Raw genomic sequence first — 15,801 nt, 5'->3', positions numbered from 1 at the left:
TATATGCCCATGAAGTAAACCAAATTTGATTTTCCTAGAATTATTATTTAAAAAGTTACAGATTTCGAGAAAAGTGTTCCTCTAATTTTTTTGGGCAGTGTATTATTTAAAATTTGTTTTTTAGAATTCAAATATTTTATCGGCGGTGTTATGTTTGGTAAAAGAATTGGATTATCCAAGTTTGGAGGTTGTTGAGGTAGCTGTGAGATGTCGTATGGATGAATTAGATGAATGACAGATATTAAAAAAGGGACAGGAAGTTGATGATGAGGAAGATGGAAATAATGGAGATTAAGAAAACGCATAAAATGATTTTTCTGTTTTAAGATGTGTGTTTAAAAGAACTCGGTTTTGTTTATTTAATAACGTTAATAAAGTGATAATTTGTGAAACTTTTTTAACATTCCACGTAAATAATATTAAAATCTAACTGCCAATGGTGTGACATCAGAACCAAAGACTTGATTCTTTTTAGTTTCTTTATTTTTACGCACAAATTTTCTATTGTTCTAATGGAGATTAAGGAAAAGAAAAAAATGATTTGTATGTTTTAAGATGTGTGTTTAAAAGAAGTCGGTTTTGTTTATTTAATAACGTTAATAAAGTGATAATTTGTGAAACATTCCACGTAAATAATATTAAAATCTAACTGCCTGTTTCTTTATTTTTACGCACAAATTTTCAGTTAAAACATTATAAAAAGATTAATAATTATTATTAATAATGGTTTTTCGGACCAATTATTTTTAATTCCCTCCATTATTACTACAAAAAATGTTTAACTTTTCATAATCTAGTCTTTAATCTTAATAACTCTTGCCTCTTAATAAATATTTTAAAGAAACTGATATGCTTTATTACGTAAATAACAATTTCTATGCTGTAGAAATGAAATGGTGCAATTGTTAATGATTTAATTTAAATTAAAATAATAGAATTAAGTCAAATTTATTTATAAACAAGAGATGGTTAATTTATTTACAACAAAGAAAATACAAATTAATAATTGTACTCGAATTAAAAAAATAGATATAATCTTAATAGTGATAACAATAGATTTTAAGATCATTTTTTTGTCTCATTATTTGTTAAATAGTTAATTGTATTTAAATAGGTGTTGGCATGTTTTTTTTTTTATTGTATAATTTATAATTACAATAAAGTTGTCTAATAAAAAAGAATAGTAACTTTATATCAAATCACGACAAAATTGTTCTTCAAGCGGTTCTTCTCCCGGATCGTTCTTTCTATACCCATCAGTATCAACACAATAATATTCATCCCCATCTTTTTGAACGGGAGAATAGCTTCCGTCAGGAGAACAAGCTTGCATAAGTTGTTTTCCAAGTAATTCAAAAATTTTTACATCTCTCGCACAATCTTAAAAGAAACAATTATTTTTATATTTTTAATTTATAAATACTTACTGCAAGTTAATGTGGGATTCTCCCCAGCGACAGCATAACTTCCAATTTTTGAATTATCTTTCCACACGCACATCGTTCTAAAATTATAACGATATATTACAACGAATTAATTTAAATTAATAAAATTGTTCTTACTGTCCCTCTTCTGTTTTATACGGTCCAAAATTCCCATCATAAAGACATTTCAAGTTGCCAAAATTTATTTTTATTGTTCCATGCGCGTTGTATTCATCTTTTATTTTCGCTTGAGCGTAAATCTGACTTTCACATTGCCGGAAATATTGAGAACCAACCGATTCACTATCATCTAAAAATAATTTTTATGGTAAATATTAATAGCATTAATAAATAAATGTAATAATTACAGCATGGTAATTGTGACATCATTAATTCCGGTACAACCGGTGCTGTTAATTCCCCCGTTTTTGGTTCAACACACCAACAATTTCCCTCTTGACATTGAAGTGGTTCGTAATTTCCCATGCTATCACAATGTAAACTTACGAAAAAATATTGTTTTGCTTCCTCCATTTCAGCTCTTTTACGACTACAAGCTAAAAGTCATAAAAAAACATTCAATTTGTCCATCTAAGAAGAGAAATTCTGCAAACAATTAATTATTTCCCCTTTCTAATATTACTGTGTTAATTAAATTTTAAAAATTCTTATTAAATCCAGTTCTTTTAATATGAGTTTTGAAAAATAACTTTTAGTTTTTGAGAAAACAATATTTGAATAATTTAAATAAAACATTACGATGTATGATTAAACTTCCTTCTTGCTATATTTTTTATTCAATTCCTCGGTACCGGTTTCAACCTAATTTATAAGGTCATCGTCAGCCGAATTTACATGACCAAGACATCACAATTACAAAAATTCTAATCGATACAAAATTAAAAAGATAAAAAATAAAAAATTCATAATTAGAATTTTAACTTACGGTCAAATAAAAGTCTTTATCTACAACTATTGAATTATCTATTCGTTATACAATTGATTTTTGACGGGTAATGACACTCATTACCCATGACAGACAAAGTGTTGAATAATGAGGCCATTATTCCACACTTCTGACACTGCCTACTAATCAAAAAATAAAATATTAACAGAAATGACAGCTTTCTTATATTGAGGTTATGTCTGAAATGTCTATCAAGTTTATTTTTTTTTCGTTTTTTTGATTTTTTTTTCAAAATTAAATAGTTGTAGATAAAGTATAGTATTCAACTTGCGTATAATGGATGTTACCCACTCAGATTACAACACTCGCTCGCTTCGCTCGCTCGTGTTGCAACTTCTTCTTCGTGGGTAACAGCCGCCATTATACGCTTGTTGAATAATATACTATTACAAAGAAATAAACAGCTTTCAAAAGAAATTTAACAGACAAAAATAACTTTTTAACGAAATATATAAAGAAAAAGAAGCCATGAAAACCCAAAGGAATTTTATATTTTACTTAGGTAGCTAAACAAAGGTGTAAATTTAATATCCAACTGGTTATTGAGAAGTTCATATTTTTTGTTTTTAGTATATTTGTTAATTTCCAGAGCTTCCAAAAGATCTAATTTAAAACCTTTGTTACATCTATGCAACAATTTTACATTCTCAAAATCAATTGGAAGAAATCCTGTTTCAATTTTATGTTTAAAAACATTAGAATTGGTTTTATTTTTATGTTCCATTATTCTATTTATGTTATTACTTATTACATTCAGAGCAGTTAATCTGATAAACACCACTCTCTTTATTAATGTTATAATTAGATAGTACCCTTATTAACGTTGTATTATTAGAAAAGACAAGATTAATATTATATTTCTGAAAAATTCTTTTACTAGATGCTGTTATAGAGTTAAATACAATGGGGTTATAGTTTTTAGGTTCATTATCTTTGGGAAATAAAGGATCATGTTTTATTCTAATTTTATTAATTACATTTTTAATTATTTTTTCAGGAAAATTATTATTTTTTTGTTAGATCAAAGATATAGTTCATCAATTTTATTTTCTTGTGATAATGGATAATTAAAAATTCATTCGATAAAATACCTGAAGCTCGCTAATTTATGAGATAAGGGGTGATTAGAATCATATGGAATTATTGTATCAACTGAACTAGGTTTTCTATAAATATTAAAATTCAATCTGTTTTCAATATTGCTTATTTTAAGAATCCAAAAAATTTAAAACTTTATTATTTTCTAACTCGATGGTGAAGTTTAATTTATTGTGTAATTGGTTGAGATATTTATAAAATTCTTTTAAAACACATATCTTATCCATTTAACTATATACTTTTTGAAAAGATTTTTACTATTCATAATATGATGGTTTTCAAAATAGTCTAAAAATATATCGGCGAAATATATCCACCAAATGCGCTACTCACATATACACCTCAATATGCCGACCTATTATCGAATATGCCTCATTAATCATGACTGATGCGCCGAGAGGATCACAGTACCATCTGGAAGTAGCAGAGAGAGCAGCCCTGAGAATTGTCACCCGCATTAGACACCCTCACAACCCACTTTTCAACCCTTCCAACGAACTCCTTTACGACCTTACAAAGATTCCTCCTATAAACTCCCGTCTACAATCCTTAGCCTTTAAAGCAATTATGAACTTCCCCAAAAACGCCTTAAAAAATCTCATCATCATTCTCCTTTCCCTTACCCGCTGTCCCATAACACGGCTCACACTTCTTAAAAAAATAAGGCCCAACTGAGAAGACCCAAGTACAACCAAACCGAACGCAAAATCACGGGCAGGAAGACTAAGGTCTATAGCCCTTTTGGACTCGTTTTTTATATTTATTTTATTTTATATATGTATTTCTTTTCGTATTTCTTATTGTTATAATTTTTATATAAGTCCAAATAAATATTGTTTTCTTCTTCTTCTATATCGGCGAGTATGCGAGATAAAGGCATGCCCATAGGTAATCCTTCTGATACTTTGTAAGTTTTATTATTAAAAATGCAATAATTTTGTTTAACTATATGTTTTAGGATTTCATTAAAATCTTTTATATTTGTTTCATCTTCAAAATGATACATCGAAAGAAATCAAATATCTATTTGTAAGAAAATAATAAACAATAGTAAAACTACTTTAACGAAATATGACAGAAATGTAAGATCAATCATCCCAATGAACCCGAAAATACCTAGATTGTATGCATTGCCTAAGCTGCATAAACAGAACATGCCCATAAGACCAATAATAACCAGCATCGACTCAAATACTTACAAAATATCAACATTTCTAATAGACATTTTCAAAACAAATATTAACTTCCAACCAACACACACTATTCGGAATAGATCAGAAATAATAACAGAACTGAGCACAATGTCACTGCCAAAAGATTTTACTATTCTTCTTCGACATCGTCAACCTGTATACCAACATCCCCACCAGACAAACATTGAACATTATTTAAAGACATTCTATCACATAACATAACAGACCTAAATGATCGTAATAACATTTTCAACCTATTCGAGATCAGTTTACAACAAAATTTCTGCAAATTCAATAATAATATATATTCATACGAAGAGCGTTTACCAATGGGGTCTCCTTTGAGCAGTTTGATCTCTGACATATTTCTAAATGAGATGGAAACTAAACTTATAATTAATAAAGATAATAATCCATATTTTGAAAATATAAAATTTTGGAAAAGGTATGTAGATGACACACTAGTCATTGTTAATACTAAAGACAACAACACTATAAACAAGATTCATAAATATATTAACTCAATACACAGCAAGATATAATTTACGATAGAACAAGAGGAAAATAACGAAATAAACTACCTAGACATAAACATAAAAAGAACACAGGATAACGGTTTTATATTTAACACATACAGAAAACCAACACAGACAGATGCAGTCATACCCTACGACTCATATCACTGTAACGCACATAAACTAGCTGCTTTTAGATCACACAGACACATTCACAGTTGCGAAAAATAATAACTTCCCAACTTACATAATAAATAATATTATAAACAAACAACAGAAAAAACAAAAAATGATTAATTGTACCATTCTAAAGAATCAACACAATGAAGATCAAAGTATTTATTATAGAGCTATAACATTCCAAGGCAACATATCCAATAAAATAAAACAGAGTTTAAAACAATATAATATAAATCTTAATTTCAAACCAAATAAAACATTAGAAAGAATGCTTATAAACAATAAGGACAAAATAGATAAACCGGACAACAATGGTGTGTACATACTAGAGTGCGACACTTGTAAAGCAGCGTACATTGGAGAAACAGGAAGAAGCCTTAGAAAAAGAATAAGAGAACATAAACACAAAAATAACTCCAACTTCGGAAATCACTTAACATTTAACTCAAAACATGAATTTAACGAAGATAAAAATTAGAGAATCCTTCATCATATCAATAAAAGTTACTATTTAGAAATAATGGAAAACTATGAATTAATAAATTCCTCAACAACTGCCCTGATGTAACATGCCTAAACGAACAAATTATACCTACAAGAAGACCACTATATACCTATCTCAAACAACCATACACACCTCCACGAAAACCTCCCGAACTCTAAAAATAGCTGCTCTCTCTGTACCATTATATTTTTCAGTGTGTTTGATGTAGGGAGTTAATATGTTTATGTTGTAATACCTCATTTTAACCTGTTGAAAATTAACCTATTCAAAACAAGAAAGTTTAAATTCAATACACGACAATCACATTTGACAGATTACCAACATTAAAATAGAAAATATACCATTGACAGTTCCAACATAACCTAAAATATAATAAAAAGTGATGTATGATAGCACATGTTTAGAGATTAACATTTTAATAGTGAATTAATTCAATAAAGTATCACATACATGTTTAGTTGTTCAAAAAATTTACGTAAGTTAAAATGTAAAATTATATAATAATAGAACGTGTTGTAAAATTAATAACTTTAGGAACTCCTGAAGATGCTCCGAAAGGAGCGAAACCGGTAGAGTGATAATAAACACATTTCACCTTTAAGTGCAAAATTTGTTTAATTGAATTACCCAGGTGAAAAGAAAACAAAAATGAATATTAATCTATTTGTAAGATCTATGTTTTCAACTTCTTTTATGCATTTGGTTATATTCGGTATAGAGTATGTAGGTTTGAAATTCAATTCTTTGAAAATATTTAACATGAAATTTGCGAGTTTATATCTTGGGGAATTATTAAATGACACAAGTTTACTAATTAACTATAGTCAACTAAAATAGTTTATTAATTCACAAGTTCTATATAGTTGTTACCTTTCATGAATTCATTAGTTTTTTTAATATATACATCTTTTTTTATTATAACGATGCCAGTTGCTTTGTCTGCTTTTATATAAATTGCATTATTTTCTTTCAATTTGTTTTTAATAGACTTTATATTTTTCCATTGTTGAATTTGAGAAAAATTATTGTGATTAGGTTTCTTTTCCATACTTTTAAGATATGGTGTGTGTGGAAATTTTAATATATTATAACTTATGTTTTTTAAATGTTTACATGATGTGTATTTCGTGTCTCCATTTTGGAAAGACTTTTATTTGACCGTAAGTTAAAATTCTAATTATAGATTTTGTATCGATTGACTTATTTAAAGAATTTTTGTAATTGTGATTTCTTGGTCATGTAGATTCGGCTGATGATGACCTTATAAATTAGGTACGGACGAATTGAATAAAAATATAGCAAGAAAGAAGTTTAATCATACATCGTATTGTTTTATTTAAATTTAACCTTCAACATGTATTTTACGCATTTTAAAACAATATTTGAAGTTTTAATAAAATTTTCGATGTTTAATAATGTTTTCGATTTTCTTGTGGAAATATCACCAATTATTAATTATAGTATCCTCTTTTTAATGCAAAAAGCCGTTTTCAAAAATCACTTTCAGTTCGTGAGAAATAAATTTTTGAAATGAACGACAATTTTTTCGAATTTTGCAATTTTCGCCGATTCAATTTTAATAATTCGTATAAAATCCATTTCTTGGAATATTGGTATGAAAATTTCCCAAAATGTTAATAAAAGTGTCCTCTTTCCAATGAACTAACACGTTTTGAAAAATAACTTTTAGTTTTTAAGAAAACAATATTTGAAGTTTTGATAAAACTTTCGATGTTGCAATTTTCATCGATAACTTTCAAAATTCGCTATAAAATTAACTTCTTGAAGGATCCTTGTGGAAATATCACCAATTATTAATTATAGTATCCTCTTTTTAATGCAACAAGCCGTTTTGAAAAATCACTTTTAGTTCTTGAGAAATAAATTTTTGTAATAATCTACAATTTTTTCGAATTTTGCAATTTTCGCCGATTAAATTTTAATAATTCGTATAACATCCATTTCTTGGAATATTGGTATGAAAATTTCCCAAAATGTTAATAAAAGTGTCCTCTTTGCAATGAATTAACACGTTTTGAAAAATAACTTTTAGTTTTTAAGAAAACAATATTTGAAGTTTTGATAAAACTTTCGATGTTGCAATTTTCATCGATAACTTTCAAAATTCGCTATAAAATTAATTTCTTGAAGGATCCTTGTGAAAATATCACCAATTATTAATTATAGTATCCTCTTTTTAATGCAAAAAGCCGTTTTGAAAAATCACTTTCAGTTCGTGAGAAATAAATTTTTGAAATGAACGACAATTTTTCGAATTAAATTTTAATAATTCGTATAAAATCCATTTCTTCGAATATTGGTATGAAAATTTCCCAAAATGTTAATAAAAGTGTCCTGTTTCCAATGAACCAACACGTTTTGAAAAATAACTTTTAGTTTTCGAGAAAACAATATTTGAAGTTTTGATAAAACTTTCGATGTTGCAATTTTCATCGATAACTTTCAAAATTCGCTATAAAATTAATTTCTTGAAGGATCCTTGTGAAAATATCACCAATTATTAATTATAGTATCCTCTTTTTAATGCAAAAAGCCGTTTTGAAAAATCACTTTCAGTTCTTGAGAAAAAAATTTTTGAAATAATTGACAATTTTTTCGAATTTTGCAATTTTCGCAGATTAAGTTTTAAAAATTCGTATAAAATCCATTTATTGGAATATGAGTATGAAAATTAGCCAAAGTGTTAATAAAAGTGTCCTCTTTCCAATGAACCAACCCGTTTTGAAAAATAACGTTTAGTTTTTAAGAAAACAATATTTGAAGTTTTGATAAAATTTTGGATGTTGCAAAATTTTGATCGATAACTTTCAAAATTCGCTATAAAATAATTTCTTGAAGGATCCTTGTGGAAATATCACCAATTATTAATTATAGTATCCTCTTTTTAATGCAAAAAGGCACTTTTAGTTCTTGAGAAACAAATTTTTTAAATAATCGACAATTCCGTATACCAAGAAAAGCATTTTTAGAACTTGTCGGATATTACATAAGATTTAGACAAAATTTCGCTCAAATTACGAAACCTTTAACAAAATTTCTTTCAAAAGACTATACCAATTATAGAGACCACAATTATAAAAAATGTTTCGAGAAATATAGATTACTTTTTGCAATGATCCTGTTCTCGCTTATTCAGACTCTAAATAACCGTTTATAATTAAAACAGATGCAAGTAATATTATACTAATGTAAGTGATTAATCTTTATAAATATTCACAAATTTTAATATTCTTTGCAAGATCATCATGAAGAGGACTAAAAGAAGGACGAGAGATGGTTAGGAGGGATGATTAGATTCATGAAGAAGAGAGCTTCATTTAATTTACCGCAAGTCATATTTGAAGCTTGATTAAGAAATGCATCCCCAAAAATCCGATTTCCTTTAGGTCCGTAACAAAAACATCTATCTCCTTTACATTGTTTAGGTGCCCATGTTCCATCTACTAAACATTTTGGTTGAAATCTAGCATTCTCATAGTCTCCTGTTTTATAGACATACTTAAAACAAGAGTCTAAAAGCAAGAATTTTTCTTAGGTTTTCTTTATACCTTATTATTTTTTTCTTACCCTCATCAAGTACGCACTTTTCTTCCTTGCATTCATAACCAGGAGGACAAAGATGTAATGAAGAACATTTATAAAGTCCAGAAAGATCTGTTATTTCTATTTAAACAGTTAAAGCATTTTTATAATCATGTGTTAAAACTTACTCATTCGTTTTTCACACCCTGGTATACAACCATCATACATTGTTGGATTATAATAATTACCAGCTTCACTATCACAATCTTCAGGGCCGAAATCGGTGTGTACTTGATATTTACAATCCAAATCACAATTTACCGCACAAAATAAAACGTTAAATATTAATATTTTCCACATTATTGCAACAAATTCTTTCTTATTTATTAATAAAAATACTACAGGATGTAACTAATGAATCAATACGAATGATGTTTGATACAGTCTATTGAATTCTTATCTAGTTTTTAAGATAAGATAGAAAAAAACATTAAAAATTAATAATTTTTAAAATTTTATTTTTAGTTCAAACCCGCCATGTTAAATGGAGCTAAAATCATAAAAAAGCTTACATGTTTATAAAATAAATAGGATGTAATTAATGAATTAATTCGAATGATTTTTGATACAATCTATAGCAATCTTATCTAGTTTTTAAGATAAGATAGAAAAAACATTAAAAATTAAATTTTTTAAATTATATTATTAGTTAAAACCCGCCATGTTAGATGGGGCTAAAATCATAAAAAAGCTTACATGTTTATAAAATAAATAGGATGTAATTAATGAATCAAATCGAATGATTTGTGATAAAATGTATTGAAATCTTATCTAGTTTTTAAGATAAGACACAAAAAATAATAAAAATGAATAATTAAAAAAAATATATTTTACTTAAATCATAGATGGCGCTAAAATCACAAAAAGGCCCAGCGTTGCCAACGCTATCGATATAGAAGATAATATACCGATATACGACTTAATCTACCGATTTTCAAAATTTGAAAATTTGAATTTTTATAATACTTTATAAAACACATCGTACTTAAAATCAATACCATTGTGACAAAAATTGGATCTTATGGGAACACCTAACTTATGGGATATTGACGTATCTAAGAGATCTAAGAGAAAAAGTGCAAGAGAGCAATATTGTTGACATAAAAATTTGCTACAATTTTTATTGTAAAAGTCTTTTCGTAACACGCTGTGATTCCCGAGTATTAACTTGAATAACTTAAAAAAGCTACAGATTCATCAAATTTTCATATTTTCTTATCTATCACGATATTGACGCATCTAATAACAAAAGTGCAAGAGAGCAACTAAAGTTTTTTTATAGCAAGTTCCGATTCCCATGTGTTACCTTTAATAACTTGAAAGAGCAACAAATTCATACAATTTTCATATATTCGTATCTATCTCGATATTGCCGTATCTAAGAGCAAAAGTGCAAGAGACCAATATTGTTAACAATAAAATTTTCAACAATTTTTCTTGTAATAGTTTTCTTATAGCAAGCTCCGATTCCCAAGTGTTCCTTTAATAACTTGAAAGAGCAACAAATTCATAAATTGTTCATATTTTCGTATCTATCTTGATATTGACGTATCTAAGAGCAAAAGTGCAACAGAGCAATATTGTTAACAATAAAATTTGCAACAATTTTTGTTATAAAAGATTTCCTATAGCATGCTCCGATTCCCAAGTGTTACCTTTAATAACTTGAAAGGGTAACAAATTCATCAAATTTTCATATTTTCGTATTTTTCTCGATATTGACATATCTCAGAGCAAAAGTGCAAGAGAGCAATATTGTTAACAATAAAATTTGCAACAATTTTTGTTATAAAAGGTTTGTTATAGCATGCTGCGATTCCCAAGTGTTACCATAATTAACTTGAAAGAGCAACAAATTCATAAAATTTTCATATTTTCGTATCTATCTCGATATTGACGTACCTAAGAGCAAGAGTGCAAGAGAGCAATATTGTTATCAATAAAATTTGCAACAATTTCTGCTTGAAAAATTTTCTTATAGCAAGCTCCGATTCTCAGGTGTTACCTTTTGTAGCGCATCACGCACTCTTATTATTTTTATATAGAAACATCATGTTATATCACCATGGGTTGTTATATCAACATAATGTATTTTCCCATGGCGATTTTGTTATAGTCATAAAATAATAAATAAACTGGTAGACACACATATAAAACAGTCTATCAAATACTCCATTTTAATTTTTAATATTTTATTGTACGATTAATAAATATAGAGTTACAAATAAATATACTCTATACCTTTAATAACTTGAAAGAGCAACAAATTCATAAACTTTTCATATTTTCGTATCTATCTCGATATTCACATATCTAAGAGCAAAAGTGCAAGAGAACAATATTGTTAACAATAAAATTTGCAACAATTTTTCTTATAAAAGATTTCCTATAGCATGCTCCGATTCCCAAGTGTTTCCTTTAATAACTTGAAAGAGCAACAAATTCATAAAATTTTCATATTATCGTATTTTTCTCGATATTGACGTATTTAAGAGCAAAAGTGCAAGAGAGCAATATTGTTAGCAATAAAATTTGCAACAGTTTTTGTTATAAAAGTTTTCTTATAACAAGCTCCGATTCTCAAATGTTACCTTTAATAACTTGAAAGAACAACAAATTCATAAAATATTCATATTTTCGTATCTATCTCGATATTGACGTATCTAAGACCAAAGTGCAAGAGAGCAATATTGTTAACAAGAAAATTTGCAATAGTTTTTGTTATAAAAGTTTTCTTATAGCATGCACCGATTCCCAAGTGTTACTTTTAATAACTTGAAAGAGCAACAAATTCACAGAATTCTCATATTTTCGTATCTATCTCGATATTGACGTATCTAGGAGCAAAAGTGTAAGAGAGCAATATTGTTAACAATAAAATTGGCAACAATTTTTGTTATAAAAGGTTTGTTATAGCATGCTGCGATTCCCAAGTGTTACCTTAATTAACTTGAAAGAGCAACAAATTCATAACATTTTCATATTTTCGTATCTATCTCGATATTGACGTATCTAAGAGCAAAAGTGCAAGAGAGCAATATTGTTAATAAAAAAATTTGCAACAATTTTTGTTATAAAAGATTTCCAAGAGCATGCTCCGTTTCCAAAGTGTTACCTTTAATAACTTGAAAGAGCAACAAAATCATAAATTTTTCATATTTTCGTATCTATCTCGATATTGACATATCTAAGAGCAAAACTGCAAGAGAGCAATATTGTTAACAATAAAATTGGCAACAATTTTTATTACAAAAGTTTTCGTATAGTATCCTCCGATTCCCAAGTGTTACCTTTAATATCTTGAAAGAGCAACAAATTCATAATTTTTTTTTATTTTCGTATCTATCTCGATATTGACATATATAAGAGCAAGAGTGCAAGAGAGCAATATTGTTAACAATAAAATTGGCAACAATTTTTGTTACACAAGTTTTCTTATAGCATCCTCCGATTCCCAAGTGTTACCTTTAATATCTTGAAAGAGCAACAAATTCATCAAATTTTTTTTTTCGTATCTATCTCGATATTGACGTATCTAAGAGCAAAAGTGCAAGAGAGCAATATTGTTAACAATAAAATTTGCAACAATTTCTGTTATAAAAGTTTTCTTATAGCAAGCTCCGATTCTCAAGTGTTACCTTTAATAACTTCATAAGCAACAAATTCATAAGATTTTCATATTTTCGTATATATCTCGATATTGACGTATCTAAGAGCAAAAGTGCAAGAGAGCAATATTGTTAACAATAAAATTTGCAACTATTTTTGTTATAAAAGTTTTCTTATAGCAAGCTCCGATTCTCAAGTGTTACCTTTAATAACTTTAAAGAGCAACAAATTCATAAGATTTTCATATTTTCGTATATATCTCGATATTGACGTATCTAAGAGCAAAAGTGCAAGAGAGCAATATTGTTAATAAAAAAATTTGCAACAATTTTTGTTATAAAAGATTTCCTATAGCATGCTCCGATTCCCAAGTGTTTCCTTTAATAACTTGAAAGACCAACAAATTCATAAAATTTTCTTATTTTCGTATCTATCTCGATATTGACGTATTTAAGAGCAAAAGTGCAAGAGAGTAATATTGTTAACAATAAAATTGGCAACAGTTTTTATTATAAAAGTTTTCTTATAGCTTGCTCCGATTCCGAAGTGTTACTTTTAATAACTTGAAAGAGCAACAAATTCATACAATTTTCATATTTTCGTATCTACCTCGATATTGACGTATCGAAAAGCAAAAGTGCAACAGAGCAATATTGTTAACAATTAAATATGCAACAATTTCTGTTATAAAAGTTTCCTTATAGCAAGCACCGATTCTCAAGTGTTACCTTTAATAACTTGAAAGAGCAACAAATTCATAAAATTTTCATATTTTCGTATCTATCTCGATATTGACGTATCTAAGAGCAGAAATGCAAGAGAGCAATATTGTTAACAATAAAATTTGCAATAATTTTTGTTTTAAAAGTTTTCGTATAGTAAGCTCCGATTCTCAAGTGTTACCTTTAATAACTTGAAAGAGCAACAAATTCTTAAAATTTCATATTTTCGTATCTATCTGGATGTTGACGTATGTAACAGCAAAAGTGCAAGAGATTTATTGTTTACAATAAAATTTGCAACAATTTTTGTTATAAGTCTTCTTATAGCAAGCTCCGATTCTCAAGTGTTACCTTTAATACCTTGAAAGAGCAACAAATTCTTAAAATTTCATATTTTCGGATCTATCTCGATATTGACATATCTAAGAGCAAAAGTGTAAGAGAGCAATATTGTTAACAATAAAATTTGCTACAATTTTTCTTATAAAAGATTTCCTATAGCATGCTCCGATTCCCAAGTGTTTCCTTTAATATCTTGAAAGAGCAACAAATTCATAATTTTTTTTTATTTTCGGATCTATCTCGATATTGACATATCTAAGAGCAAGAGCGCAAGAGAGCAATATTGTTAACAATAAAATTTGCAACAATTTTTGTTATAAAAGTTTTCTTATAGCAAGCTCCGATTCTCAAGTGTATAAGTATATAAGAATAACTTTAAAGAGCAGCAAATTCATAAGATTTTCATATTTTTGTATATATCTCGATATTGACGTATCTAAGAGCAAAAGTGCAAGAGAGCAATATTGTTAAGAATAAAATTTGCTACAACTTTTATTTTAAAAGTTTTTCGTAACATCCTCCGATTCCAAAGATTAACAACTTGCCAATAGGTTCGATCCCGAAAAACAATAATTTTAATCAAACATTCAACAAGGTTTTTTAAAAATACAACGTCCCTTGTGTAACTCATAACGTATATACAGAATATATTATTCTGAAGCGATTTTTTTAATAAAAATTTTTCGAAATGGTTATAATAACCGCACGGACCGTATAATGTTCTGATGCGGAAGATATGGGACACTGTATATGGATATAAATTCACCTCCCCCACCCCGACCGGCGCACTTATAATATTTAGACAAATAAATATATGAATCGATATTTTTCTATTTCCTCCATCTAATTATGCAATAATTTTAAATTTCTCCACTTTAGTTTACGAAGAAAACAAAAAATAAAAAATTAACTTTTTGCAAATGTCAGACGTTGATACCTCCGTTAATACTGCAAATTCGCGTGGGATCTTTACACCAATAATTTCCTCCAGTGTTTCTTAAATTTCCTCCGTCGTTATTTTAACAAAATATGCATTAAATTTTTTGTAAACAATATCTTGTTGTGTGCAGATGCCTGGACTTTGTACGCATGCGCAGAATACATTTGGGCGTGTTATTCTAAATGGCATGAAATGTAATAGTTATTTATATTACAAGTGGGCTAGAAACATAATTACAGTACGAGTGTGGAGAATTGCACGACGAGGTCGTAGACCGAGTCGTGTAATCACACGAGTACTGTAATTATGCTCTAGCCCACGTGTGATATACAGCATTTTATCTACAACTGCTAAAAATTACTAAAAAATCAATTTCTTTAAAAAAATCTATTTGACATTTACAAAAATATTTTGAAATGATTATTGTCAATTTTGAATTGTCAGTTTCAACATGTTTACTCATCTGGAATAAGTGTTTTGAAATGTAAAAACATAACAATTAATGTTTATAATAAATAGTATTGTTTCTCTGTAAGTAGATAGCACTTTTTCTTTTGTATTTTTGCTCGTTTCAATAAATTAAGTCTGTTCTGATTAGGCTAAAAATGAAGGTCTTCGCATAGCTTGAATTTTTGTATGCATCCTCAGTGTCAATCCACAGATATGCCCCCAACAGGTAATTTCTAGTTGAATTATTTCCACA

General features: G+C 27.9%; 1 protein-coding gene and 1 long non-coding RNA gene across 2 annotated transcripts; one reads left to right on the top strand and one right to left on the bottom strand.

Annotated features, from left to right (window-relative positions):
• Positions 1-932: 932 nt before the first annotated feature.
• Positions 933-9,882, bottom strand: LOC111417721 (uncharacterized). The gene is made up of 7 exons (XM_071198131.1): positions 9,614-9,882; positions 9,471-9,566; positions 9,230-9,415; positions 1,793-1,981; positions 1,563-1,734; positions 1,428-1,504; positions 933-1,380 (listed from the first exon to the last, which is right to left on the bottom strand). Exons 1-7 carry the CDS (start codon positions 9,783-9,785, stop codon positions 1,190-1,192), a joined length of 1,083 nt encoding a protein of 360 aa, XP_071054232.1. The 5' UTR covers positions 9,786-9,882; the 3' UTR covers positions 933-1,189.
• On the top strand, positions 6,147-6,483 carry LOC139430807 (uncharacterized). Its single transcript, XR_011641173.1, has 2 exons — positions 6,147-6,357; positions 6,417-6,483. It is a non-coding gene; the product is annotated as an uncharacterized lncRNA (long non-coding RNA).
• Positions 9,883-15,801: the final 5,919 nt, after the last annotated feature.

Source organism: Onthophagus taurus, chromosome 7, assembly GCF_036711975.1.
Source record: "Onthophagus taurus isolate NC chromosome 7, IU_Otau_3.0, whole genome shotgun sequence".
Lineage (NCBI taxonomy): Eukaryota > Metazoa > Arthropoda > Insecta > Coleoptera > Scarabaeidae > Onthophagus > Onthophagus taurus.
Note: the sequence above shows the minus strand (reverse complement) of the source record. Positions and strands in the feature narration are given on the sequence as shown.